Genomic DNA, 27,215 nt, shown 5'->3' on the forward strand with positions numbered 1-27,215 from the left:
TTTTTCACTTCTTAAAATCTTCTTTAGCCAATACCTGCGAGTAAGCGCGCCTCTTCTGACCTGAGCATTGCCAGCTCTGAAGAAGATAAACTTTCACAAAATGCTTGCATTTTGGAATCTGTCTCAGAAAAAACAGAACGAAATGTTTCTGATGAGAAATTTAGTATCAAAGTAATTGATGAAAAACCCACCACTGATCAACCTGAGAAAGCAGTAGCGGACACTCGTGAACATGTGAATGACACCCATCCAGAAGGTCCGACTGTACTCCCCGGCAGAACAGCGCTAATCGAGGAGAATGGCAGAGAGGAAAAGAGGCCCAGGCTTGACACCGAAGGCCAAGAACCTGTGGGTGTCAGTCCAGCCAGTGGAGACAAAGAGGAGAACGCAATGCCTTTAGAAACAGATATTGAACACAATCTGGAACCCGAGAAAGAGATAAGTCAAGAAAAGCCATCAACATTTGATAATAGTCTTATGAAACCTGAGGAAATTAAAGATACCACCATTCAGACAATGGATGTAGTTTCTCAAGAGGCTGGTGAAAAAGAAGCAGATAACCAAACAGTTGACAATGAAGCTAAACTCACAAAAGAAGATATGGAAGAGAAACTGGGCAAAGATGACAAAACTCACCAAGAAGATGTGATTGATGATATAAGCATTGTCGTGCCAACCAATGAGGTGGTCGATGTTGCTCAGGAGACAGTTGACAAACAAACTGAGGATGCCCAGATAAGTGGTGGGAATGAAGTGGTTGAAGTGGATGAGAAACTAGTGAAGTTTCCCCAAAGCTCTGCTGCTGAGGAGGTGCCTTTGGGAGAAACAGTTGAAACTCATAAGGTAGATGAAAAATCATTAGAAGGTCAAAGCAAGGACCAATTAGCCAACAGTTCAAAGACTGTATTGGAGACCAATAAGGAGCCAGGGGCAAGTGAAGTTGTGGAGATTACAGAGCCAGGAAGCACTGAAGAGACAGAGGTCAACAGTGCAGTGATTCAGAATGATCTGGAGGCGAGAGGAAGTGAAACTGGGGATGCTGAGAATGCCGCCCCTCAGATAGACACGAAGCAAAAAGAAATTCTTGGTGAAGTGCCAATTAAATCAGAACCGCAAGTTACCGCAGCTTCACAGCCCAACGAACCCCAGCCAGTTCCAGTACCCAGCATTAATATCAATTCTGAAGATGCAGACCATAAAGGAGAAGTGGAGGCCTTGCCCCAAACAGAAACCACGATGCCACCAGAAGCTGAGAACCAGAAGGAAAACGACACCGACTCGGGCACGGGCTCCGCTGCTGACAACAGCAGCGTTGACTTGAATTTGTCCATCTCCAGTTTCCTCAGCAAAACTAAAGACAGTGGGTCCATGTCTTTACAAGTAAGTGTCCCTGTTGGGGTGAGTTTTGCTTTGACATTTTGGAGTCTATGTGAACCGATGTCTTGAAAATGTAACAGGATTAAATCAATGCGGCATTAAAGCCTGATGTGAAAAGTCTTTAGGCCTGTAGAGCCGATGACGTACCAAGAACCGAGGAAAGAAATTCTCGATGAAATCTTTTAACTTTTCTGGTAGGACTTTGGTGCTTAGCTCTACTCGAAAGGTTAGCAGTTTGAGTCTACTTTGAGGTACCTCAAAAGAAAGGCATGGTGATATAGTTCTGAAAAAGTAACTATAGAAAACTTTCTGGGGTCAGTTGTACTCTAGCACACGTCCATTCAAAGGGGCTGGATGGCAACGCTGCTGGCACCTATTTTTGCTTACCTGACCTAGAGCTCACCTCTCAGTGGTGGGTTGAAAAGCCACCTGGTGTCGTAGAACTGAATGTGGAGGTTGTAGGAAATTTGGACAGGCAACGGCAAAAAACTATTTAATTCAAAATCAAATGTGCAACGAATCTGAGGGGTTTCTAGCAGCACTTGCCCATGTTGCATATTTCTTGGGTGAAAAGGGGGAAAAATATAAGAGGCCCTGAATAGATGAACATACACAACTGCCCTTGATTGGCTGACTTGAGTTCTTTTACTGTACTTAAAAGGGGGCTTCCAAAAGTTTTGGGGGAAGTAGAATGAAAAGGTAATGGATATTTTCCCTAAGCTTTTTGAAGCCCTCTTATTTTTGGAGGCAGAAAGACGAGGCTTTCTACTCCTGTGAAGCGTTACAGTCTCTGAAATCCACAGGGACAGTTCTAACTTGTCCAAAAGGTTCACTGGGAGTCAGTCAACTAGAGGGCTGTGAGTGGGTTGGTTTTTTTTTAAACATTTGGAGACTATTTTGGTGAAAATCAGTTTTGTGTGAAAGAATTGAGTAATTGAAATAATGGATCTTTTGAAGAATTTGGGTAAGCATCTCTTGATTTACCACTTACTGAAATAAGTAAGTGCTTCAGTCAGAGCCATTGCTACGGCGTGAGCACCATTGTGGGAAAACACTTAGAATCAGAAACTAAAGCCCAGTCTTGAGAGCATAATTCTGAAAAGTCCTAAATGTGAATGTGTGTTAGCATTACCAATAAAAAGTCAACCTCGCTGCCATCGAGTGGATTCCAGCCCACAGTGGCCTTGCAAGGCAGAATAGAACTGCCCGTGGGTTTCTGAGGGGCCAGTCTTCACTGGGGCAGACGGCGGCCTCTTTCTCTTTGCTCGTGGCAGTCCTACACTAAGCAAGTCCTACCGAGGCTCCAGGAGTTGCCAGGGGGTAAAGAGGTTGGCCCAGAGAAGTGAAATATTTTAGCACTTAGTGTGGAGGGCTTTGGTGTTTTTTGGACCCCAGGACTGCTGATCCTGGTGCTGGTTAAATAGGTAATCGATTCACAGTCCTGGAAGTGTTTCCCAGTTACCTAGGGATCCTGTCAAAATCCGGATTTCCAGACATCTACAGACTTAACTGATTTAGAGCCTCTTCTGGGTGAGCCCCAGGAATTCACTTAGATATTTCGTTAGGATTCAGAAGCTGAACAGCATAGGGACTTGAGAGGCTCACAAATACCAACTAGACATTTGTGTGATTTGTTTATTAACACTTCCTAATTATCTTGTGGTACAGTAAAAGTTGTGTGTGTCCATCATCAAATGAACCAATGTCTCATTTCAGTTTGAACAGGCTTTGTGCGCGTGCACTTGTAGAAGCAAATGAGAGGTAAGGGTTAGAATAACGTAATTGGTTCCACAGGTGAATTGCTAGTCAAGTCAGTTCCAACCTAGTGACCCACGTGACAGGGTAGAAGTGCTTCCTAGGGTTCGCTTGGCTGTGGTCTTTATGGAAGCTCCTCAACGGACACCCGGGTCTTTCTCCCTTGGAGCTGCTGGGTTCAGAGCAGTGTTTCCCTGGCAAGGGTGGGAAGGGTAGGGTGCGGTGGGGCGTGTGAGCACGCTGGAACAATACCAGGGCTACAAAAGCAGGTGTGTTTCCTCCTGGCTCTGGGCTGCAGCGCAAAGGGTTTTAACTGATGATGGGGCTACGAGTCATTTCTTCTGTGAAAGTGGGGTGGTAGGCCACATCACTGTAGGAGTAATTTAAGATTGAGGCCATCGTCCTGTAGATTAACTGCCAGATGCTTACCCATTGTGCCATCAGGGCTGCTTTATATTTGTATCTTACATAGGTCGTGTTCATAGTTTAATGGCCGTTCCGTTTTTAAAAGATGTGTGCGTTTTCTGTCCCCAGTGTTCCGTATAAAGACTAACTAAAATTAAATCCCACTCAGGAAACAAGAAGACAAAAGAAAACACTGAAGAAAACCCGCAAATTTGTCGTCGATGGCGTAGAAGTGAGTGTAACAACATCAAAGATTGTTACAGACAGTGATTCCAAAACTGAGGAACTGCGGTTTCTTAGGTGAGTGGAGAAACCACAGAATTAAAACTGTGCTAAACTCTGAAGTCTGAGGACTGGTGAAACCAGGGTAAGTTTCTGGCTAATTCTACATTGTTCTCTGACTTTTCCATTTGAAAAACGATGGTTTTTTAAAGTATTCCTTCAAAGGTAACATTCGCTATTTTTCTTCATCGTTACCATCGCACCCTAACAGACGGCAGGAACTCCGGGAGCTAAGACTCCTTCAAAAGGAAGAGCAGAGAGCGCAGCAGCAGCTCAACAGTAAACTGCACCAGCAACGAGAGCAAATTTTCCGGCGCTTTGAGCAAGAAATGATGGTAACGTGTCGTATATTTCTGTGAATTTTGTTTTAAATACAAAGCAACCCCTAGCAGGCTCTAGAAGTCGTTCTGTGATTCTTTGGACTCTGGTTTCGTGTTATATTTCTGACCTTTATCTCTTTGGTGCGGCCTTCTTTTGAAAATCTTGTCTTCTTCCTTTTTTTAATAGATCATTCTATTAGGGGCGCTCACACCTCTTATAACAATCCCCGCATCCATTGTGTCAAGCACGTTTGTACATTTGTTGCCATCATCATTTTCAAAACATTTTCTTTCTACTTGAGCCCTTGGTATCAGCTCTTCTTTTTTCCCCTCCCATCCTCGTGAACCCTTGATAAATTATAAATTTTTCTTGTTTTCATATCTTACATTTTTGTTGTTCATCCCCTCAGGGCGGGGGGTGTGCGTACATCAATCATTGCGATCGGTTCCCCCTTACTTTCCCTTCTCCCCTCTAACGTCTTGTTTTCTTCTGGTCTTTTTCACTTGAAAGAATCTTTTGCTTAATGAAAGTTAGAAAGAAAGATCATTACAGTATTTATGTCTGACTTGAAATTCTGAGTGGTGCTAGCCCTGTGTAGTGCCATTGTTGATTATATTTGTTGGAGCATGACACGGCTCCTAAGAAAGTAATTTATGTTTGTTCTCATTAAGCAGTCTTAAAATAGTTACAGTCTGTTTTCCAAAACCTTATCAACATTGTACTTCCTTTTTGTCCTCAAACATTTTCCAAAATGCTTTGATGTTTAATCTTTTTGAAGAAAAAGAAATTGCCCTTTATGAATATTTTACTATACCTATTTCAGTGCTATTATGTAAGCGGAACTCTTTTGAACATGAAGATTTGTGATTTTCAAAACTTATTTTTTGTGGCGTGGGATCTTTGTTTAAGAATTTTAATGAATTTACTTGAAAATGAAAAAACCTCAAATTTCAGACTCATAGTGACCCTATAGGACATGGCAGGAACTGCTTTCTTGTTTCTAAGACACTAACTCTATGGGGAATAGAAAGCCCCTTCTTTGTCCTGAGAAGTGGCCAGTGATTTTGAACTGCTGACCTTCCTGTTAGCAGCCCAGTGCGTCCCCACTGTACCACAAGAACACCTAGAATCAACATTCTTACTAGATTAATACGGATATTTTTCTTACTCTTTTTTTAAAAACATTTTATTAGGGGCTCATACAACTCTTATCACAATCCATACATATACATATATCAATTGTATAAAGCACATCTGTACATTCTTTGCCCTAATCATTTTCTTTTAAAATTTTTTTTAATTTTAACAATTTATTAGGGGCTCATACAATTCTTATCACAGTTCATTTTCTTATTTTTCTTACTCTTAATACTTCATTGCAATCAGTTATTTTTCTGTATTGCCTAAAATGTTTGAGCATTTTATACTGGTATAAAAGAAAGAATTCATTCCATGTTAGGAATAAAGTAACTGCACCTTTCTTGGGAGAATTTCATAACATATTTTAGTGCATCTTGGCCTGAATAGTGAGGCATTAAATTTGATGACTAGTATTGTAAAAGTTTTATCACACCATTAAATCTGAATCCTAGTTAATAATTTTAAACAAATATCTGCAATGTAGCAAATTAATATGTGAGTTGATTTTGAGCTACATTGTTTTACAGAGTAAAAAGAGACAGTATGACCAAGAAATTGAGAATCTAGAGAAACAGCAGAAACAGACAATTGAACGGCTAGAGCAAGAACACACAAATCGCTTGCGAGATGAAGCCAAACGCATTAAAGGAGAACAGGAGAAAGAGCTGTCCAAATTTCAGAATATGTTAAAGAACCGAAAGAAAGAGGTAAGCGTGACTGGGTTTAATGACTGCAGCTGTCCTCATGTTCACGTAGGGATATTTCAGTCAGTCTCTTTGGTCTTCCCAGCTGGGATATGGGGTAGTAGCAAGGCCAGGCGTTACTTTTGTTTTAGGACCAAGAGGTGTAAGGGGCTTGCTCAGGCTCACAGAGTAGCAGTAAGCGCCCAGCTAACCTTGAACCAAATCTTCAACGTGAGCCAGTCCATTGCTCTTCATTCTATTATTTATCCTTTATTAATTGAGCACTTACGCCTTTTATAGAAGTGTTTTTAAAAAGAAACTATGTTGGGTTTGAAGGTAGCAGTACAAATTCAGTTTATTATTTATTTGTCATCTTTTAATTCATACTTGTAATAATTTTTTTTCTTTTGATTGGCTTATTATCTCTAGTGTAGTACAGAATAGATCATTCTGTACTAAATAATTTTTATAATACATAAGACCCGAGGGACAAGAGTTATTATCAAATCTACTAAGGGTGGAACAAAAAAAACAATACAAAAGAAACCTCAACTGAGCTAAATAAATGCTTTTTCACTTTTCTTATACATCTGAAATACCCAGATTTGTTGACCTTTTAAATTATGAAGAAAATTTAACACCATAAGGATGAATTTTAAGGATTTATCCAAACTAACAAATGATAGTGCACTTTGTAGTTTTTTATGCAGAGAAGAAAAAAAAAGGTATGTAGTTTTATTTGATGTGGCTACCACTTCTAAAAATTAGTGTTTTGTTACTAAATGTTTTATATAGAAATGATACCTATACTATGATGTACAGCTTTATTGGGGCTGCATGTTAATTTTGTTACCATCATGGGTAGTTTTTATTAAGAGGTTATTATTTATTATAGATTAGATGAAAATTTTGGGGTATGTCACTGATTTAATCGTAAACAAGGTTCTCGTTATTGTTTCTGCTTTGGGGTAGAGATCATTTGTGCACATTTTAAATAATACTTTTGTTTTTGTTTTTTTCTCATCACTAAACTTCTTGCATTTGGGGAGTTTCTTCCTTTTCATGGTGATTTGGTGATTGGGTCCCATGAGGGCTCGCTGGTGGGAAATTTAAGTGATGTTAAATCAAAAGCAGGCTCTCGGGGACCAGCAGCAGCTTGTGGTGATTTGGAATCTGGTTTCTTCTGGTGCTCCTACTTGTAAACACATGATTGTTTTTCATGGTTATACTATTACAGACCTGTGTGTCAGAGTACACATCCAGGATTTTTAGATGATTGACAGCTCTAAAATGTACTCTTATCAACTATTTCATCCGGCATCATCAAGGCACAGCTTACTAAACTCACTCTAAGTGCTTCTGTTGCCAAGTTAAAATTTGACAGTTAAACTTGTTTCATTTGCCAGCAAAGGAAAATAGTATTGAACACAAAATCATGTGTCTTCATTTTTATTGCACTACTTTATAAGGAAAAAACACAACCCCAAAACTAGTATCCATTTATTTCCTCTCAAGACTTGTTTTCCTTTTTTTGGTCTCACTAAGTAGGTTTCATTTGAGTTATTGTCTGGTATTATCAAGACATTAATGAATTTTACACTTTTATAAATACCAATAACTCTCTTTATGTACAGTTTCTCAGACTGTCAATAGATAGTTTATCATTCAGTGATCTTTCAAAGTTAGCCGAGTTTGTCATCATTGCTGCCAGTAATTCACTGACTGTCTTGGGACCTTTAATAGAGAAAATGGTACATAAGGGTAATTAAACAGCTAATTAACTTTTGTGTAGTGTAAAGCCTCTTTCCACACTGAGATTAAGCATGCTCTATCCTTTCATTCTTTCTAACCAGATTAACATCTCTGCTAATGCATGTTGAAAGACCTCTTTAACTGCTTTAATATTTGACTTGTAGCTTGTCTGCTCACATAAATGCTTGCTGTGGAGAAAGTATTATTTCCCCACTTCCTGCATGCTTATACACTGTAGGTTATAAATGAAGTGGAGAAAGCACCCAAAGAGCTGAGAAAAGAGCTCATGAAGCGCAGGAAAGAGGAGCTTGCACAAAGCCAGCATGCTCAGGTAACAGCAGCCAGCTTACTGCTACTACAATCAGAGAGCAGCAGCCTCTTAGCTCAGTGAACCAGGGTGGAGAGGGCCAGTCTTAACTGCAATTAATATCTGATGTTGCTGTCTTTCCATTCCAAGGAGCCCAGGAGGTTCTTTATGTAGTACTAAATTTGTGCTAATGGTGAGTTATGGTGCTAATAGGAAAATAAGTGGAATACTGACTCCAGATGAAATAAACATGCTAATAAACACTCTTCTCTGATCTCACGGGAGCTTATATTTTTAAATAGTGATGCTACTGCTTGATAGAAGACTTTTAGGGCAGAAAAATAGAGGGTGAGTATATAAGCATGGTGCCTATGAAAAAATACCGATGAAAAGGCCATTATTTCTATCAGCTCAAAGTTAGAAGAAAAATGGTAAAATGTAGCCTTATGTGGTAGATGCCGTTTTTGTACTTCTAAACCTGATGATACATAAAAAACCCTAAAGCCAGGTTCTCAAATAGGAAATGGTTTTTATTTTGATTCAGAAGTGTAAATAATATAGCAGCTAGAAGAATAGGCTGTGTAGAGTTAAACAAACAATGCTAGGTCATGACACAGCTGACGAGCATGGGTGAATTATTTCTAAAACTACACATAATTAGTAATTTTAACAAAATATTCTAGAACTGTTTCACAGGTTTTTGCAAACATGTTGAAAAGGGTGACTCTTTTAAGTAAATTTTCAGTCAACCTGGAACCAGAGAGTAAAGACTTAAGCTCTGTTTTTAATTAGTATGTCAATGAATGGATCATAGTTGCTTTGAATTGTCTTTATGACATAGTTTTATATAGTTTAAAACCAGTTTCCTAGGCTTTGGGGATTTTATAGACCCAATTAACAAAAACCATTGGCAACCACGTCAAATGGGAGAATATTTTTAACACTGAGAAAAATAAGGAAAATATAACTCAAATTTAAATTCAAATAAAACTTAGTTGACTTGCGTGAAGTCAGATTTTCTTTATTCTGCCAATAACCAATAACAATTTTTATCTTGACTCAGCATGAGAAGTGCTAATTTAATAGCAAACACAACATATGCTATGTTTTAATCACGTTTGTAAACGCTTCATATGTATAATCTCCTATAACAAACATATGAAGTGGTTCCTCTTACTGTATTACCCCCAGTTTACTGATGAGGGCAGCATAAAGGTTGAGTGACTCTGACAAGGTCACTCTTTTGGTCCGTGGTAGAGCCAGAGTTGCATGCAGGCAAGTTGAGCTCCCCAGGTCTTCGGTTAGGCCACACTGCTGACTGCCTCTCCTCAGAGTTAAACCAACTTCTCCAGACCTGCTCTAGCGTCCTCTGAGCTTGACGCAGGGCTTGGTGACATGTCTTGGTAACAGGTGATGAAGAAAGGAGTCCTTGCTGGCCACCCACCTACTTTTGGGCCATGTGGGTTTTAAACCAGATAATGAAACTTGAGTTTTAACTTTTAAAGAAATAGAGTTTTTCTTTTTTAACTCCAAAAGGTTACTCTTTCAAACGCTACACTTGAATTTGAGAATCTCGTTTTGAATGGGTTAATGATTTTATATTTTAATAAGACTTTGTTGGTGGTTTTCATGTAATTTGGGGTCAAACCTGTGTTTTCCAACTAAATTTCTCTCTGTAAATTTAATAAGGAACTTAATTTCAAAAATATGTCTGGTTGCTGCTTTTGATGAAGGTGCCACAACTGGATAGCTATAGAGTAATTTAAAACTTTTCTTTTGAAAATTCATAAATAACAGCTGTGTAATCTTGGAGTTAGAATATGTCTAGTCATCTAGTCCAGTGTGTTTTCACACTGTACTCCTGGAAGCTTTTGAGTTTGGGGAAAATGTAAGGGTCGCTCCTCCTACTTCAACTACAGCATCAGCCCTTGCATGTTTTCAGAATGGGGACTTTGTTGTTGCTGTTGAGTTTCAGAGGAGGTTCCACTGGTCGCAAACTAGTGTGGAAGCCCTTCCTTGTTCGGATGAGAAGGAGGCCTTGCTCTTAAGGGATTTCTTCCAGGCCACAGCACGCTCAACATTTGTGTAATTGTTCTTTCTACTTATAAAAATCATCAGATATATTCTCACGTGGGAGGTGCATTGTATTCTGTTCCACAGGGTGTTGCTCAGGTCATGATTCAGTCTTTTCAGTTGTCATCTTGCGCAGTCTTCAACGCCCCCCAAATTCAGGATGTAAGTCCCTTGTGCCCTGGGAGGATGCCTTCTACTGCTTTTTAAACCTGCCTTTCTTCAACTCACATGTGCCTCTTCCTTGTTGCCTCCATTTGCCCAAAACTGGGGAGTGGATAGATGATGGTGCCGGAGAGGGCAGAAATGGTCATGCGCTGACGCTAATTTTATAGTGCCGTGGCCTCCAAACAGTTGCCACGTCACCAGCTCGTCCAGGGATGGAGCATATCCCTTTTACAGAGGAAGAGATTAAGGCACAGAAGACTTAAGTGACCTGTCTAAAACCATGCGGAGGTTAGTGGTGGAGGTGGAACTAGAACACTTCAGTGTTCTCTTGTCTGCTCTGCCACAGAATTTTGATTTGTGATTTTCATCTTTTTCAAGAAAAGTAAACTATCTCCTCAGTGGTGTTTTATAAGTTCTGCACATGTGAGAAATTGAATGCTGTGATTAGATTTTAATCTTGGTGTGAAGTGACATTTGATTGCATACATGTTTATGTAGATGTCTTAATTATGGATATGGTCAGAGAAGCCATACTGAGCATGCTGATTTTCATTCCATTTAACTCTGGTTCGCATTTATTCAAATTCCCAATTATGAATAGCGAGTTTCTATTTTCCTTACTGTCGTTTTAAATTAAGGCTGGAATTCCAGGCTGTATTCTTTCTCACAGTTGCCACAGGGAATTGACTAGCTCTTTTAACACTAATTTTTGTTTGTGATGTTTGGCATAGACAACTGGAGTAGATAGAATACAGCTTGATTTCAACCCCTCCTCTCCCTTCTCCTGAAAGTGTTTTTATTTTTTATTATTGGCAGCTGTTGGCCTCTTAATGTTTTCTAAAAGAGTAAGCAAAATACTGACATTTTTTGAGAGGGAGAAATTTACAAATTACGATTACTTTTCTGATCATAACCATTTTTAGTTTTTTCTTTTACTCTTAAATGATCAAATTCTGTACAAATAGCTCTGCTTTTGGTTTTTAAGTAATATTTTTAATGTTGATAGTTATTAATATAAAGTTAATATTAAATTCCTTATACTTGTACATATAAAGGACACTCATTTTAAAATGTGTGTGCCTATTTGAAAAATGACTCTTGGTCTTTGTAGTTTGGGTTCCTTTGTTTTGTGTCTTTAATTTTTTCCCCTTTGTGGTCAGATTCTTCTGTTGCCTTTTCGTTTTTATTTTTAAGGAGAGATAATTGCTCAATCTCTTTGGAATGTAAGCTCTTTTATTTTCATTACTCCTACGGGTAATTTCTAATTACACATTCCAGTGTGAACATATTGTACTTGAGTTTTGATGCTGAAAAAATTGATGGGAACTCAGTACTAGCAAACTTTTTTTTACATTATTAAAATATATTAACTAGTATGAAAAATCAGGTAAATTTTAGATTTTATATGAAATTTAAGTCATTTTTGGTGACTAACTACATAAGTCAGTCAGACTCGCTCTAACTGCTCCAGACCATAGCTCTACACAGTGTTAGGAAGAACTTCCACAGGCCACCCACCTGGCCGCCGACCAGTTGATCCTTATTTTATTGCCCGAGTAGCGTCCTGCTGGCACTACCTGCTTCTGTGGGAGACTTAGCTGCTCTGTTGCCTGTGCACTAGCTGTTCCAGAACACAAGTCCTTGGTTATTCTCCTCACCTATTGTGAGACATGGTCTCTTGACCCTTGATTCTCAGTTTCTGAACTTAAACAAGCTTGATACTAAGGGAGGCACCGCTGTGTGAGGTCTGACAGACAAAAGAAGTGCTTGGGCCAATACTGTAGGTACTCCTGGAAGGAAAACAGGATACCAGCTTCAGTAACCCCTGTACTCAAGTACAGTGCCCATTGTGTGCTAAAACCTCATAAAGGGTTTCTGTGAACTAAACTCTTCCTCTCTTACGAGGAGCCCAGGTGGCGTAGTGAGCTATGTGTTGGGCTGCTGTCCTCAAGGTCAGTGGTTCGAAACCACCAGCTGCTTTGTGGGAGGAAGATGAGGCTTTCTACTCTGAGAGTTACAGTCTCAGAAACCCCCTAGGGGCAGTTCCGCCTGCCCTTAACACGAGGACCTGGGGGTATCTGAGTTGGAATCAACTCAGTGGCAGTGAGTTGGGGGTGAGTTTTGTCTCCCCAGTCTTACTTTAGACATAGGTGTAGCAAGGTGGCTAGAATTGCACTCACTCATGGAGCGACTCTGGTTTGCGTCTACCTTTTAAATTTTCATATGATGTTGTTATTCATTTTAGCTTATACTTTTGCCCTTGATTCCATTAATCCTCAGTGTAAGATGTATGTTTCTGCTGATTAAGTTGGACCCAGATCCTGTTTACATAGATTTTTTTTTGTTTAATCCTGAATACAATGGTAAAATATTGAACAAAATTTGATATCTCTGTTAATTTATTAAACTAGTCTACAAGTAGAAATTTTGTAGCAACCTTAGAGAAATAATTATAATTAAAAACACTGTATGGAAAAAAGACAATATAGAGACACTTGAAAGAGTATTTTTATTATAATGACTTAAACGATAGACCTAGAGGCATTGTAGCTTTTAAAATAAAACCCAGAAGCCCTCACTCAAATTCAGATCCATCGATCTGATCAATCGCTCAATTGAATTTAAATAGTCATGGGATTTCTTTGGCTGTGGTAAATATACGTGACTCATCAAGTTGGTAATCTTATTTTATCAAGGTTATTTGCCGGTCTTTTCTTTTACAACTTCTTATACTTTTATTATTTATGCTAAACTACTACTCACTTGCAGGGGAGGCAATTTTGTGAAGCCAGATCCTTCAGCAGGGTGCAAGCAACCTATTCTGACCTCCAAAAACCCTGTACCAGGTCAGACTAGAGGTCACAGAGTTGGTTGTGACTCCTGGCCATGCCATGGGTCCAGGTAGAACTGTGTACAGTTTCCAGGGCAGTGACCTGTCTTCCCCGGCACCTCAGGGTCAGTTTGAACTCTTTAACCTTTAGTCCATCGCTCACCCGTTTGCATCAGGTCGCGACTCCAGAAACCCTATAGCGAGGCAGACCTCTTGAGCAGACGAGTCTCACTCCCTGGCAAAGACTTAACAGATAGTGGTCCAGACCATAGTGGACGCTGCCCAAGTCTGAAGAATAGGTCTGAAATGGATCTTGGGGTTTCTCTTCTCTTGGATGTGTCAGCAGGGTGAGGGTGGGGGTGCTGTTTCAACCCTAAATTTCCAGATCCAAATCAATCTGAATATCTCTTAAGCTAATCACAAACCTGTGTAACTACCAAGAGATGAAGGGAGTTCCAAATTGTAATTGGCTAAATATACATTTCTTTTATTTGGGTGTTTTTTCTTCTGTAAATATATGATCTGGCAGAAATATCACAAGTCAGTGTTTAACTTTTCCTTTTCTTACAAAGTAAGTTGAAGGAAATTATTTTAAATATAATATTGGCCTTTGGGCAAATAATGTGCAAATTCTTGTGGAATGGACGAGTGTTTCCCACACGAAACGTGCTAGTAGAATTCTGGGATTCTAAGGCAATTTGTGGCTAGAGTTGTAAGGTGTGACTTGCGTGTCTTTCCCCGGCTCACAGTTCTCTAGTCGCGCGGTTCTTTCTCACAAGTCTTCAAGTCATTGTTCTCCCTGTAGATACCGTCTGTCCAGAGAGGAAGCTTCCTTCCTCCGGGGCTATGACCATGATGTTTCTTCCGAATTCTTTGGTCTGAGAACAATAGCAAGTTTGAAATTGTGATACCTCTGTCACTTTTTAGCTGCTTAAAAAGTAAAAGTTACTTTTGCCCTTTTTCCCTAAAAGGCATTTGTGGTTTGTTCTAGTTTCTACCAAACCATAGTGGAATAAGTAGCTAGTGTTTGAAGCTATGCGCGTGTTATTTCCCCAGAGAGGCCCGTGGGATGGGGTTTTAGTTATAAGTGGAATAAAGATTTCTTTTGTGTATGTCATTTCTAGTAGTATGTTTAGAATATTAAGCATGATCAGTCTTTAGTTTTCTGGGCTTACTTTTAACTGATACATTTATGTTGTCTAGCTACTATATAATTTGATGATTTCTAAAACCCGTAAATTTTACAAACTTGGCTTGATAATCTTGCTAGTTCCTAGTATGTACAGTCGTACAGATACAGGGTTGTTTATGCATACTGCTAACTTATGCTTACTTTATCTAATAGGAACAAGAGTTTGTTCAGAAGCAACAACAAGAATTGGATGGCTCTTTGAAAAAGATCATCCAACAACAGAAGGCGGAGTTAGCCAATATTGAAAGAGAGTGCTTGAATAACAAGCAACAGCTCATGAGAGGTAGGTGAAGCATGTGCACATATATAAAATGGTAGCTAAAAAATACTGCCAAGATGTAACTTGGATTTTAGTTAAATATTTTCTTTGCCACAGTTGTGGTGAGTAGAATAAAGAAAGTGGTGGAAAATAAGAGAAAAAGGCTGAAGAAATAGAGTTGCTTTGTGCAAAATATAGAATGATTTCATGACAGTTGAAATCAACAAAAATATGTAATCCTTAAAACATCTTTTCCAGAGGAGGCTAGAAATGCACTTGAATGACTTTGTGTACTTTATCATGCCTGGTAATTGTTGGCATACTTAATGTTACAGTATAAAATGAGACCTTCAGCACTCACTTCCCCTAACAACTTTGCTTGGCTTATTTTCTTTCTCATTAAGATGTTACATGGAATGGTGTTGGAGATGGGCATTCATTGCTTATAGGAAGTTAGGACAGAATGAAAAGTAATAATATCTACTCAAATCCTTGCATCGATCAAATTTCATATATGGCTTAGAATGTCAGTGCATGTATAAATTAGTATACGTAGGATTCTGTTCTTTAAATATCAAGATAAAGACCCAAAATGAATTCGTGAAATGCAAAGTGACGGTCTGAAAATCGTGTTCTCTTTCTAGCACGAGAAGCTGCAATTTGGGAGCTTGAAGAAAGACACTTGCAAGAAAAACACCAGATGCTTAAACAGCAGCTTAAAGATCAGTATTTCATGCAAAGACATCAACTGCTTAAGCGCCATGAGAAGGTTAGTGGAAGGAAATTTGTTTGTTTTCTTGTCATTTTAAAGATTGCAAAATAGTTTGTTTCTTAGAGAACCTTAAATTTCCTTCATGTTTTCTTCTACTATGATGTTTTTCTGACAAAGATGAGAGCAATACATTGTATTGGGATCTTTCTCTCCATTATAAGGAAGATCATCAATTACAGTGCTTAAAGGCCTCTTCCAGTGTGATTGATCTTCATCTTGTTTCTCAAAGGGAGCTAGTTTGGTTCCACTTACAGCTCAAGTATCGTATTTAATTTAAAAAGTAACCAATTTAAGACTTTTAACACCAGTAACATTTTTCTCATAATTTCCTTTTTGCATTGATATTTAATTGTCACTACAAAAAGAGGGGTAATTTTGGGAAACAAAAAATTACGCGTCTGAGTATGCTTGTTTGTACTGAGTATTAAATTTTATCTACCTTACTGAACTGTGTAAAACTTCCTCAGGAAACAGAACAGATGCAGCGTTACAATCAACGACTTATTGAGGAATTGAAAAATAGACAGACTCAAGAAAGAGCAAGACTGCCCAAGATTCAGCGCAGTGAAGCCAAGACTCGAATGGCCATGTTTAAGAAAAGTTTGAGAATCAACTCAACAGCCACGCCTGATCAGGACCGTGAGAAAATTAAACAGGTAAAGAAAGAAGTAAACTCCTCTCTTCTCTTCCAGACCTTAAAATGTCAAGTGGTTTTAGGAGTACCGCATACTTTTGTGTTGTGAATCATCAGAGCGCCCTCGGCCTTGTTGATGTGCTAGGGCTAGATGGATGGCAGCCACCAATGGCAAAGCCATTCTCAGTGCCTCGACCAGAACCTGGTTAAGGCCAGCCCCTGGAACGAGATGGCTCGGACAGACTTGTCAGGAGTCCCATGAGTTCATCCTGGTGCTTGTCAGTCCCAGGCCCCACACACACATACGAAGCCGTGCAGCATCTAGATTTTAATCACATGTTCTCCCTGAAGCCATGCATGGTGTAGACGCCAGCTTTGCATAGCAGCACATTATAATGGACAGCTGTAGTTTCTTGTACTGCAAGTTTTGTTCAGTTTCTTAATTTCATGTTTGGAATATGAACAAATAATTTATCTTTTGGTTTTTAAAAAAATTGTATAGTTTGCAGCTCAAGAAGAGAAGAGGCAGAAAAATGAGAGAATGGCTCAGCATCAAAAGCATGAAAATCAAATGCGGGATCTCCAGCTGCAGTGTGAAGCCAATGTTCGAGAGCTGCATCAGCTGCAGGTGAGCTAGATCAGATGCCCTGGGGCGGACCCACAGGCGGGCTGGCAGCCCGGCAGCCCAGTGCCATTGGCAACCAGGCAGCTGCCCATTATTTGTGAAAATGCTGGGACATAAGGCCAATATTCCTGTGTAGACCCCAGGGAAGACCAGTTGTCGTATCAGAGGCACTCGCTCCGACTATGTACCCATGGCTAATGTAAACAGGCAGCCAAACTATAGTCTGAGAAATCGAGTCTGCCAAAAGCAGGAGTGCGTGATTTTTCTAGCATATTTTGCTAAAGAGGATAAGAGTTTTCAAAATAAAGGAGGCAATTTTGCTTTCAGATTCTGAATTACAGTATTTCTTTAGAGTGATAGCTCATGTTCTCTCAGGGTTTTGAAAATAAGATGAACTAATATATGAGGAGGCTTCAAAACTTTGTGGAAAGTGGAATTTTTGATAACATTTTTAAAGCCCCTTCATGACATTTTGAAGGCCACTTAAGAGGGGACCCTTTGAATCCTCCTGGGGCTTCTTGTCTCCTTAGTACTTGGCCTAAAATGTTTCAGATTTCAAAAGTTATAAAATTAGTGACTGTGAAGACATTATGGGTACTTATATTCTCATTTACTAACTGATTCCACATTTTGGTTCTAATGGATAAAATGCACGCAACTGTCTTCTTTTTGTTTGTTTATTTTTTTCCAAACCCTTGTGTCGAGGGCTGACTTTCAATAGATCGCAGCGAGGGAGCTGCTCTGTCACGTAGGAAACCCAGACCCAGAAGCCATTAAGCCCTAGGCTCCTCCCTGGTCCTGACATGTGATGAGACACACGCGGGGCGCTGGCTATCTGAGGCCTGCCGAGGTTCCGCTGCGCTGCCGCATTCTTCCTGGGCGGGATGCAAGCGGTCTTCTAAAAGTCTTAGTCTTATGAACACACTGCCTTAAGGCACAAAAGGACTCTTTAGTTTTTTTTTAATCATTTTATTGGGGGCTCTTACAACTCTTGTTATAATCCATCCGTCAATTATATCCAACAGTCGTACATATATTCCATCATTCTCTCCTAGATATTTACTTTCCATTGAGCCCTTGGGATCAGCCCCACTTTTCATTTTCCCTCCCTCTCCCGCCCCCAACCCTTGCGGCCCCTTGATAGATTGTAGATTGTTAATTATTTTCAAATCTCACACCCACAGCTGTCTCCCTTCCCTCTGGTTTCTGTTGTTCTTCCCCCTAGATGGGGGGTGTGGTTATGTGCCTTCATTACAATCGGTGCTCCCCCTCCCTCCCTCCCTCTCCCCCCTTCCCCCTACTCTTTTGTTATCTCTATTCCCATTCCCGTTCCTGGTTTCCATGTGTTGTGAGTTTTATCTCTTGCCTGTACCTAGGTACATGCTCCAGTCTGGTCTAGATTGGGAAGCGGCACTGGGGTCATGATAGCAGGGGGTGGGGTGGGGTGGGGGTGGGGGATAGGGGGTGGTGGGAGGTGGTGGTGGTGGTGGTGGTGAGGAGGCTTCAAGGGATCGGAGGTATATTGCGTGACCCATTAGTGCTCTACGATACCCTAATTGACTCATCCCCTCCCTGCGACCCCTCTGTGACAAAAGGACTCCATTGTAAGTAAGTTGTTTTTAAATAGTAAGTGATAGATGTCAATTCTGAACTTACAAAAGTGAAGTTATGACTCATTTAATAATTCCTGCTCTTTGGATTTCAGAAGGTAACTTGAATCTCAGTAATAGCTTAATGAGCAATTTTTACTTTGGAAGATCATTTTAATTGTTCAGAGTTGCTCAGTTGATCTGAAATTTTTTTTAATTCGAATTTTCTTTTCAGAATGAAAAATGCCACCTCTTAGTTGAGCACGAGACCCAGAAACTAAAGGAGTCAGATGAGGAGCACAGCCAAGACTTAAAGGGCTGGAGAGAGAGATTGAGACCTCGGAAGAAGGTGATGTGAACAGCTTGCACTGTGACTTTACGCTGCCATTCATCCATCTCTTCACCCATGGGCTCCCCCACTGGCGCCTTGCCACATAGGCGTCAGGTGCAGGAGATAGAGGGATGAGAAGACCAAGTCCCCCAAAGGCTCAGAATCGCATGACAAGCAATGGCAAACCGTTAGATCTTTGCTTCCAAGGAGAACGGCTTAAGATTCAGGGGGAGGAGCACACTGTACGAGCCGAGGAGGAGTGCTTGCATGTGCCTGGGACGCTCAGGAAAGCTGGGGAGCAACGGCCGTGCTAGCCCCGCGAGGCTTGAAGGATGAACAGGGCTTGCTGGGTAGACAGGTGGGTTGGGTGGGGTGGAGGGTCTTTGACGGAGAGGGAAGAGCCCGAGTGGAAATGAAGGTGATGCGCTGAGAATTGCCAGTAGTTCCCTAGAGTTGTGTGTGTCTGACTAGGTATTAGTGCTGAGAATTTAGTCTGGAGTGGCTTAGTCAGATTTCCATGACCCTGGCATGCCAATTGGATTTACTCACTCAAAAACTCCCTGCCATCCAGTTGATGCCAACTTCCTGACCCTTTACGACAGGGTAGAACTGCCCCTGTGAGTTTCATCCATCCATCTCCCTCGTTTGCCCTTGACTCCCTTACTGGGCACCCTGTTGTTCGGATCCTTTTGTTAACCCTCAGATGAAGCCTTTTTTCTTTTGGGTTTCTGCCCTCGTGTTCCTGTCAAGTATTCCTTTCTTCTAGTCGGCTAATTGGTAGCAGTCAAAGGAATGTGCATTGAGCCCCTACCAAGTGCTAAGGGTTTGTAAAGGAAATGCAATGAATAAATATGTTGACAGCGTATCTTAGGGATTTCATTCATTAAAAAAATTGGGGGAGGAGGAATAAAGGGGAGCTTCAAAAGTTTCAGGAAAAAATCCATTAACTTGTAATTCCATTTTTCCATGGACTCTTTGAAGTCATACATTCGTGTGGTTCAGACTAGAAAAAGCGTAAAGGGATAAACTGTGAACGAACTCCCTCTCTTGAATTTTTCTCTTAGCTCCTTGCGTCTTAGCTTTCACCCTGAGCCCCAACTCGACATGCCAGCAGTAGCCACTACTGAGCTGGTCACCAGCAAGCCCTGTGGCCGTCCTGCATAGACCTGAGCGGGCAGTGGCTCAGGGTCGGAGGCATCGTTGTTAAAGTGTGCTTCTTCAGCATCTCGTTTGTCTGGCTTTGGTACATAGCGCTGCTCGTTTGTGCTCCTGTCCCTTTTCGCTCTCTCTCTAGGCACTGGCCACGCAGACGCTCCCCAGCTGTCTGCCTCAACCCTGCTTCTCTGGTGGACTTGAAGCTGGTCCTCAAGCCTTTAGCTGTTGTGTGTTTAGGGACAGTCCCAAAGCTTGTTTAGTAAGGATCGTGTGGAGCACAAATTCTAGAGTCATTAGACAGTTCTGGTTTCTGATCTCATTGTTCCCAGTCAGTGATTAATTTTGTCCCTTAGCAGTCTGAGCCCAGTTTTCCCCATTTGTAGAAGGAGGATGGCGCTGCCTACCTAACCGAGGCCTAGAGAATTTACGAAGCGATGCTTATTGCAGCCCTTAGCCATCGTCTGGAGTGGTTGAGTTGTTGCAGCTGTGTTGTTATCTTTTTCATTATCGTCACTTCCGGCACTAGGATCACATTTTCCAACTGTATATTCCATTCCCTAGCACTTCATTTCGGCCTTACTGTGCAGATAGCTCATCAAAGCTTCCTTTTCTGATTACTATCTGTAACCACCTAAAACTATCTCCTTGGCGTCTATTTCTCTTCACCATAGGCATCTCAGCAGGCACATTTGTTGCTTGCTTGCCTTCCTTCTGTTCTCTCTTGTTCGCTGGTGTGCAGCCAGCTTGTGGCACAGGTCCTGGCACGCCATAGAGCGTTGGTGTGTCAATGCGTGCTTGGTTAGTGGTGACTGAGAGTGAAAACTCAGTGGCGATGGCGCCAACTTCCACACTTTCCTTCATCGCCTCACCCCACCATTGTCCCTGTTCTCTTAGTGGATATTGAGGCTAGAAACTAGAACGATTTCTTACTTCTACCACACCTTTCATTCAGTCACATGCCAACTAAATTGGACTCTGCAGAAGATTTTGCTTTCTTCTCAATTTCCCGTTGCTTTCTTCCTGTTCACTAAGATCCTCATAGACCTCTGGTCTCTAGTACCCTCCCCGGCCAGCTCCTCTCGGGCTAGTTACTACCAAAGTACTTCTGCGCAGGAGCATCTTGGTAATGGCTGCCGAAGCTCCGTTTCCATCAGGAGAAAACAAAGGAGGCGTCACTCAGTCGCTCTGGCTCCATCAGACCTTTTCTCTTTGCTGTCGGTGCTACCGCCTAGGGGACAGTCACCGCTGCAGATCCCAGCCCTGCGGTCACCTGCCCTGCGCCCCTGGCCACAGCTGTTCCTTGGCCTGCCTTCCGCATCCTGCTTGGAGAGTCCTTACTCCCTGCTGCCCTTGAAGGGAGGGCTTGCTTTTCACCTCGGCGGACTCTCTCCGTCCCTTCATCTCCTCTCATCCTCTGTTTGCACCTCGACGACTGCACTCAGCCTTAAGTCACTTGTCCAGAAAGTCCCTGGAAAGGCAGATGTATATTTTAAGCACTAGTATCTGTTTCGCATTATTGGGATGTAAAGAAAGTCTGGTTTAGGTCTTACCTTCAAACAACTTCGAGTCTGCTGTGGGACGAAACGGCTTGCAGGTCAACAGCCAATGAAGAGTGTCCAGTGCGACGTCGTCAGGGCTGCCCCGGGGAGCGCGCAGTTAGCAGGGCCTCACGTAGCAGCCCTTGGAGCCTAGTGGGAGTGCCCCCGTCTTTTACAACAGAAACGTGGGACAGTGTTTTGGTTCAGAAATGTTAAATAATTGCCTCCCAACTCTCCATTCATAAAGGAGCCCTGGAGGCTATTTAAAAAAAATTACTATCAGTTCAAACACCACCATTTGCTCTGAAGAAGATGTGGCAGGCAGTCTCCTACGCCGAGAGTACAGCCTTGGAAACCAAGTGGGATCCTGGCAGTTCTGTGCATAGGGCCGCTCTGAGTTAAGTAAATTTGGTGGCAGAGCATCTTTTAGTTGTGTTTGCATGGCTGAGTGGAGGCTGGAGGCCGGGGCCGTGCTACCTGTGCTCTTCGCTGGGGAGCAGTCCTGTCTTCCTCGGGGTTTCATAAGATAATGTTGGGGGTGAGTAAATTTTTCACGACTCGGTTATACCAGCATATAACATTTTTTTCCCCTTCCTTTTTAAGACACTGGAAGAAGAGTTTGCCAGGAAATTGCAGGAACAGGAAGTGTTCTTCAAGATGACCGGGGAATCTGAATGCCTTAACCCTTCTACACAGAGCCGGATTTCCAAATTCTACCCTATCCCCAGCGTGCATTCCACTGGGTCGTAACAATGGGAAGTGTCTGTGATTGGGTTTGCCCTTTTAAAAGGTGTGATTCTCTTCTCTTCATCTTCTGCCGCAGTCTTATGTCAGATAGCTCATGGAGACAATCACCTGCCTCACCTTCTGGGTGTTTTTCATTTGTTTGTTTGTTTGTTTGTTTTAAAGCAGAGATGAAGGGAAAGGAACTAAGACAGATGCTGGGCCATGTTGGCAGTGTGGCATCTTGCAGTAATTCCCTAAGGTGATTCTGTATAGTAACCTGGACCCTTGACACTGTTCGATAGACACTGTTACTTGAGAAACTGTCCGAGAAGTAATGCTTAAGGTTGTTGGAAACAAACCAAACAGCCAAAAAACAATAAAACCACAACTGTTACATCACTTAGTATCAATAAAAGATCTTTTTACCTGACCTGCTGTCTCAAAGATGCCTAAATTCTGTAGCAGAAACTGCTGCTGAGAGTTGGACTCTGTTTCTATCGTGACTGAGCTCCGAGTCGCTCGAAACATGCTATTCGTTCAACAACTAAAGATACTTTATCTCTAAGCATAGAGGCAGACACGTAAAGAGAAAACTTGTCTTATTAATTTGTCTAAAACGATTACCTGTTTAATCACGCACTGATATTAAAGGTGCTAGTTTTGCTAATAGAATTTTTGTGCCCACTGGTAAATTTCCGTCAAGGTTAAGGAGGATTTTCTTTTCGAATTCAACAACACAATACCCCTACCATTAAAACATGTCTGGTTATTTTAAAATATCTTGCTTATTGTTTCATAGAAAGTTATACCCAAAAATATACATTGTACAAAGTTTGGAAATACGAACAAGAGCAAAGAAGGGTGACTTTTGGATGTCCAAATGGGAAATGTAGAACTCACAAATTAAAAGTGATGTAGCTTTAGCTGTCTCGGTGTATGTCATAAATCATCTTCTGACTGGGTTAAATGACTCCCCACCTTAATACATTTTGTTTATTGAGAACTTTTTCAGGGTTCTGCAGGCTCTGGATCATATTTATAAATGTATGTTATGAAATTAATCTAAAAAGTTTGCTGAGAATACTTTTTAAGCTCTGTATTTAAATGAAATATTTAGACAGGTGTTCGAAATGGCTTTTTCTTATTTCAAAATGAGGTCACTTATACTTTGTTCCGAGTTTAGAAACCTTTATCATGATGTTGCCACTATGTGTAACGATTGATGAAATGTACACTCTTCTGCCTTCCTGAGGCTTAGAATCTCAAGCATGTGTCTGGTCACAGTATTAGCACCAAGCATACTTGCGTGTGTGTGAATGATGCCCACTGCCTTGCCTTTGCTAGCTGTCTTCACTTAAGCGCTAGGTAGTACCACATTGCACACATTTTAGTTCTTAGTTACGTTACATTGGAGGCCAATGAAAAATTGAAATGTAACTGGGAACGCTGATCCGTTCATATTGAAATGTCGATGTTGAGAGCACTTTCTTACCATTCGTTTTAAAACTGGATGCTGGAGCTTATTTTGCCAGTGGTTTAGAGTATTTGAAAAGTCATGTGTGGTTTTAATTTTGTAATTGCTTTTGATAAGCTTAATTCACTTGGACAACTTTTGTAGCTGGCCTTGATTGCTGGCCGTTTTTATTTTCAACACACACACACACACACACACACAGATCTTCGTGTTGTTGTGAAGTCTTACACAGCTCATGGACATGCTGCTGTACTCAAAACCCGTCCAATGCTTGCTTCTCCAGTGCTGGGTTGACAATTGTGTTGAAAGCCTTTTAAAAAATAGATGCTTTTTAAAGTAACATCCAGGATGAAGATGGAAAGTGTTTCTGTTGTCACAGTAACATTGATGGCATCATGCTGCCTGGTGCAGTTCATGATTTCATGTGGGGGAGGGGAGGTTGTCATTGCCACTTTCTCCCTGGAAAATGTCAGTTCCATCGGCTTTTTTAAAAGGAGTATTTTGGGCTGTGGCCATATTTTTTCAGAACCGTTTCCGTGAGCTCTTCCGTGATAAATCATTTGACCGGAAGATTTCGTCCTTTCTGTTTTTCTCAACTTGACATCGTGATTGTTGAGTACAGTAGCCAGGCCCAGAGGGGTAAGTTTCATCCATGGCTCATCTCCCCTCAAACTGCCTGTTGAATTCAGTGTTCACCCACAAGTTCTCTTTCAAGTATGACATATGTATTCATGTGCGTGGGGGCCTCTACGATGCCACACACATAAAGGCGAAACACTTACTCGCTGTCATACTTTCCAAAACGTGTTTTCTTACCAAATAATGCTGTTTGTCCCCCTTCCTGCCCACCTCTTGCTCCGCTCTCTTGTGAGGTAGGTCAGTGACCGGTCTTGGCGTAAGTGGGCACCAGGGAGAGGGGCACAGACTTCACTGACATCTAAGAGAGCAGGCAAGTCCCGCCTCGATGCGGTGGCGTTTGTGGCTGTATGGCAGCAGGTGCAAGGAGAGTCAGTCCTACAAGGCAGTCTCCATCTGAGCACCTGATGCCTCAGTCTCCCTTCTCCTCTCCAGCCCCTCGGACCAGCTTGCCTTTCCTAGTGCTCTCAGCCCAGAGCTGGCTGTGAGGCTGGATCAGCTGCTACTCTCCCAGAGTCAGGATCAGGCTGCTGCTGACCCTTTCCTATAGGGGAGCCACAGGGTGGGGAAGGCAGAACCGTAGAATGCCTATCTTTGTTGGAAACAGTCTGCCCGCCCTGTGACAGGATACAGCAAATTGTAATAAACTAACCCAGAACCAGAGCTACCTCGAAGTAGTGTTTCCTCAAGCACAAAGCTCTCAGGCACAAGAGACCCGCTTTAGGGGAGGGCCTCTGATTTCTTGAGCATCCTGTTTCAGAAGGTCCTGTCTTTTGTACTTATAATGACTGCCCCACCTCCCCATTCCACACTGTGCTTACATGACAAAGACTCCTCTGAGAAGCCAAATTCTGCCCAGTTATCCCCCCCCCCCCCCAGATTGTCGATTCAAGAGTAACCTAGAACTGAGGTGGGAGAGAGGCGTGGTTTCCAGCTCTAATGGTCTTTTGGTTAATGATTGTCTTCCAGAAAAGTGATGATCTAAGTAGAATGGCATGGCGTTTTAAACGCTTTTCTTTGTTTAAGTGGAAGGCACATCAAGTGCACCTTCTCTCTGCTCTCCCGTGGCTGTGGCTGCGTGTGTTTGATACAGCTTTAAAGTTCCTGCTCCTCAGCGTGGGGCAGAGTGCTCTCCCTGTCTTCAATGTTGGCTGCAGCTTTTTGACCCTGCCAGACTTGCAGTGTAATGACTTGCCACAAGCTGAATTTTCAGAAAGAATTGATTCAGATCCTGCCTCCTGTCTGTCTGGGAACAAACATGTCTTTTCAGTCATGAGATTGACAAATAAAGCTATTTCTTCATGCATTTTGGGAAGCTGTCTTTTCTTGTTAATCTTTGAAATACATGGTTCTGCATGAGTGCTGCCCCATGGGGTTTCAAGGCGGGGGCCTGTTGGAAGCTGGGCAACCAGCGTGTCTTCCGGGGCCCCAAGGACCAGCCCTTGAGCCAGTGGTGACCCTTCTGGACGTACCAAGTACATACACATGTGCACACATGTAATTTCTACTGGTAACTGGACTTGGGCCGAGATCCCCTTTTTGGAAGGTGCTGAACGTATTTCCATCAACCTACGGATATGCATGTTCTTATTTCCTGGTGTATGTGTTTTTTTTTTCTCTTAGGATGCATTGTTTTTCCTCACTAAGCACATCACAAACCTTTTGACCCCACTTCTGCCAACAGTTAACCTCTGTCACGGAGCTACATCAGACTCAGTGGACGCTAGGCAGCATCATTTGGCAAAGTGCCCAGCTCTGCTCGGAGGAAGGCATGGCGTGGCATTTTCTGATCTGAGCATGATGCAGGCTCTTGAGCTCACCCATGGCCTTTATTTTTAATGGAATAAAAGTGGTGAGGACAGATCTGCTCACATCCTCTTTCTGGGTCTGTCCAGGGAAGGTAGCAGGTTGGCTCCTGCCCTGTTTGTGCCTAGGACAGTGGTCCTCAACCTTCCTGATGCTGTGACCCTTGAATCTAGTTCCTCATGTGGCAGTGACCCCTCAACCATAACATTATTTTTGTTGCTCCTCCATCACTGTCATTTTGCTACTGTTATGAATCGGGCGACTCCTGGAAAGGGTCATTCAATCCCCAAAGGGCTCACAGGTTGAGAGCTGCTGGCATAGGCCATAGACCCAGATGAAGGCTATTTGATGCGCTGGTAAGGTAAGCCTAGTGGCTAGAGGAGAAGCCGCGAATCCTGTGAAGAATCTTTATTGAAGCAGAGAGAGGAGTCCCTGAGCTGCTCAACACAGAAATACATTGGTTCCAACTTTGGGTAGAACGGATGGATTTTATTTGGGAAAACGTTATCAAAAAGCATGGTGCATTCAGTTACATACAAGAGGAAGCTTTCAACAGACGGTAAGCCAAAGTTGTTCATTTGCAGTATAAAAGTTTTTTGAAATTCTTCAGGATTTATGAACTCATTAGAAATGCCCGCGTGGTTTCAGAACTCAGCTGCTCTCAGGCTACTGGAGCATGTGAGGTGTGTGGCGTGTGAGTTTTCCTTCCCATGGTAGTGTATGAGAAAACGCAGGAATTCAGTCAGCCTTTTAGAAGAACAGAGTAGCACTGGATCCCATTTGGCCACATCTTGAACTGCTGAACCAATTGTAACAAATCGAAACATTGATCAAGTAGAGCCGCTTGGGCAGAGTGGCTGATAGTGCTATGTGTTTTTTGCCTAGCTGTGGGCCATGTCCTCATAACAGGAGGTTTGATAGTCCATTTACCATGCCCCTATAATTCTCATTGCTCTTTCTGAGGAAGCCCCTACAGCAGTTTCACGTCCTGTGACCGCCCTGCACATGTATATTTCCACATGCTGAGGGGAGGCCCTTCAAGTGCTTGGCAGCGTATCCCGATCAAGTTCTGCCTGGCAAGCTCTCTGGTAAATAACAGGAGCAGGTCCTGAACAGAACAGTGTTTGCCTTCTTGTGTTTAAACGAGCGAGAGTTGGCGTTTGGGCACAATTAACCCCACTATCTAACAGGCTTAAGAAAGCCTGTGGAGAAATGGAATTAAGAGAGAATGGAATTTTTCCATGAACCTTTTGAAGGCATGTTTGTATGTGTGGGGCGGGGGGGGGGGGCAGATGTTAGCTTTTTCTTGGTCAGGTATATCATGAAACACTAAAAAATACCCCAAAATCTTTAACAGGAACTTTTACGCTTGAGATGACTTTTCCTTT

General features: G+C 41.9%; 1 protein-coding gene across 1 annotated transcript in view; it reads left to right on the plus strand.

The window, feature by feature from the left end:
* The window catches only part of SLK (STE20 like kinase), a 51,010-nt gene extending 26,112 nt beyond the window's left edge, over window positions 1–24,898 (plus strand). Inside the window, exons 9-18 of the mRNA XM_075534554.1 lie at window positions 28–1,380; window positions 3,707–3,837; window positions 4,031–4,154; window positions 5,808–5,987; window positions 14,436–14,565; window positions 15,186–15,310; window positions 15,781–15,969; window positions 16,450–16,575; window positions 18,397–18,510; window positions 21,789–24,898. Coding sequence (XP_075390669.1) covers window positions 28–1,380; window positions 3,707–3,837; window positions 4,031–4,154; window positions 5,808–5,987; window positions 14,436–14,565; window positions 15,186–15,310; window positions 15,781–15,969; window positions 16,450–16,575; window positions 18,397–18,510; window positions 21,789–21,935 — 2,619 coding nt within the window. The 3' untranslated portion in view covers window positions 21,936–24,898. The remainder of the gene's footprint in view (window positions 1–27; window positions 1,381–3,706; window positions 3,838–4,030; window positions 4,155–5,807; window positions 5,988–14,435; window positions 14,566–15,185; window positions 15,311–15,780; window positions 15,970–16,449; window positions 16,576–18,396; window positions 18,511–21,788) is intronic.
* The last annotated feature ends 2,317 nt before the right edge of the window (window positions 24,899–27,215 follow it).

Source organism: Tenrec ecaudatus, chromosome 16, assembly GCF_050624435.1.
Source record: "Tenrec ecaudatus isolate mTenEca1 chromosome 16, mTenEca1.hap1, whole genome shotgun sequence".
Lineage (NCBI taxonomy): Eukaryota > Metazoa > Chordata > Mammalia > Afrosoricida > Tenrecidae > Tenrec > Tenrec ecaudatus.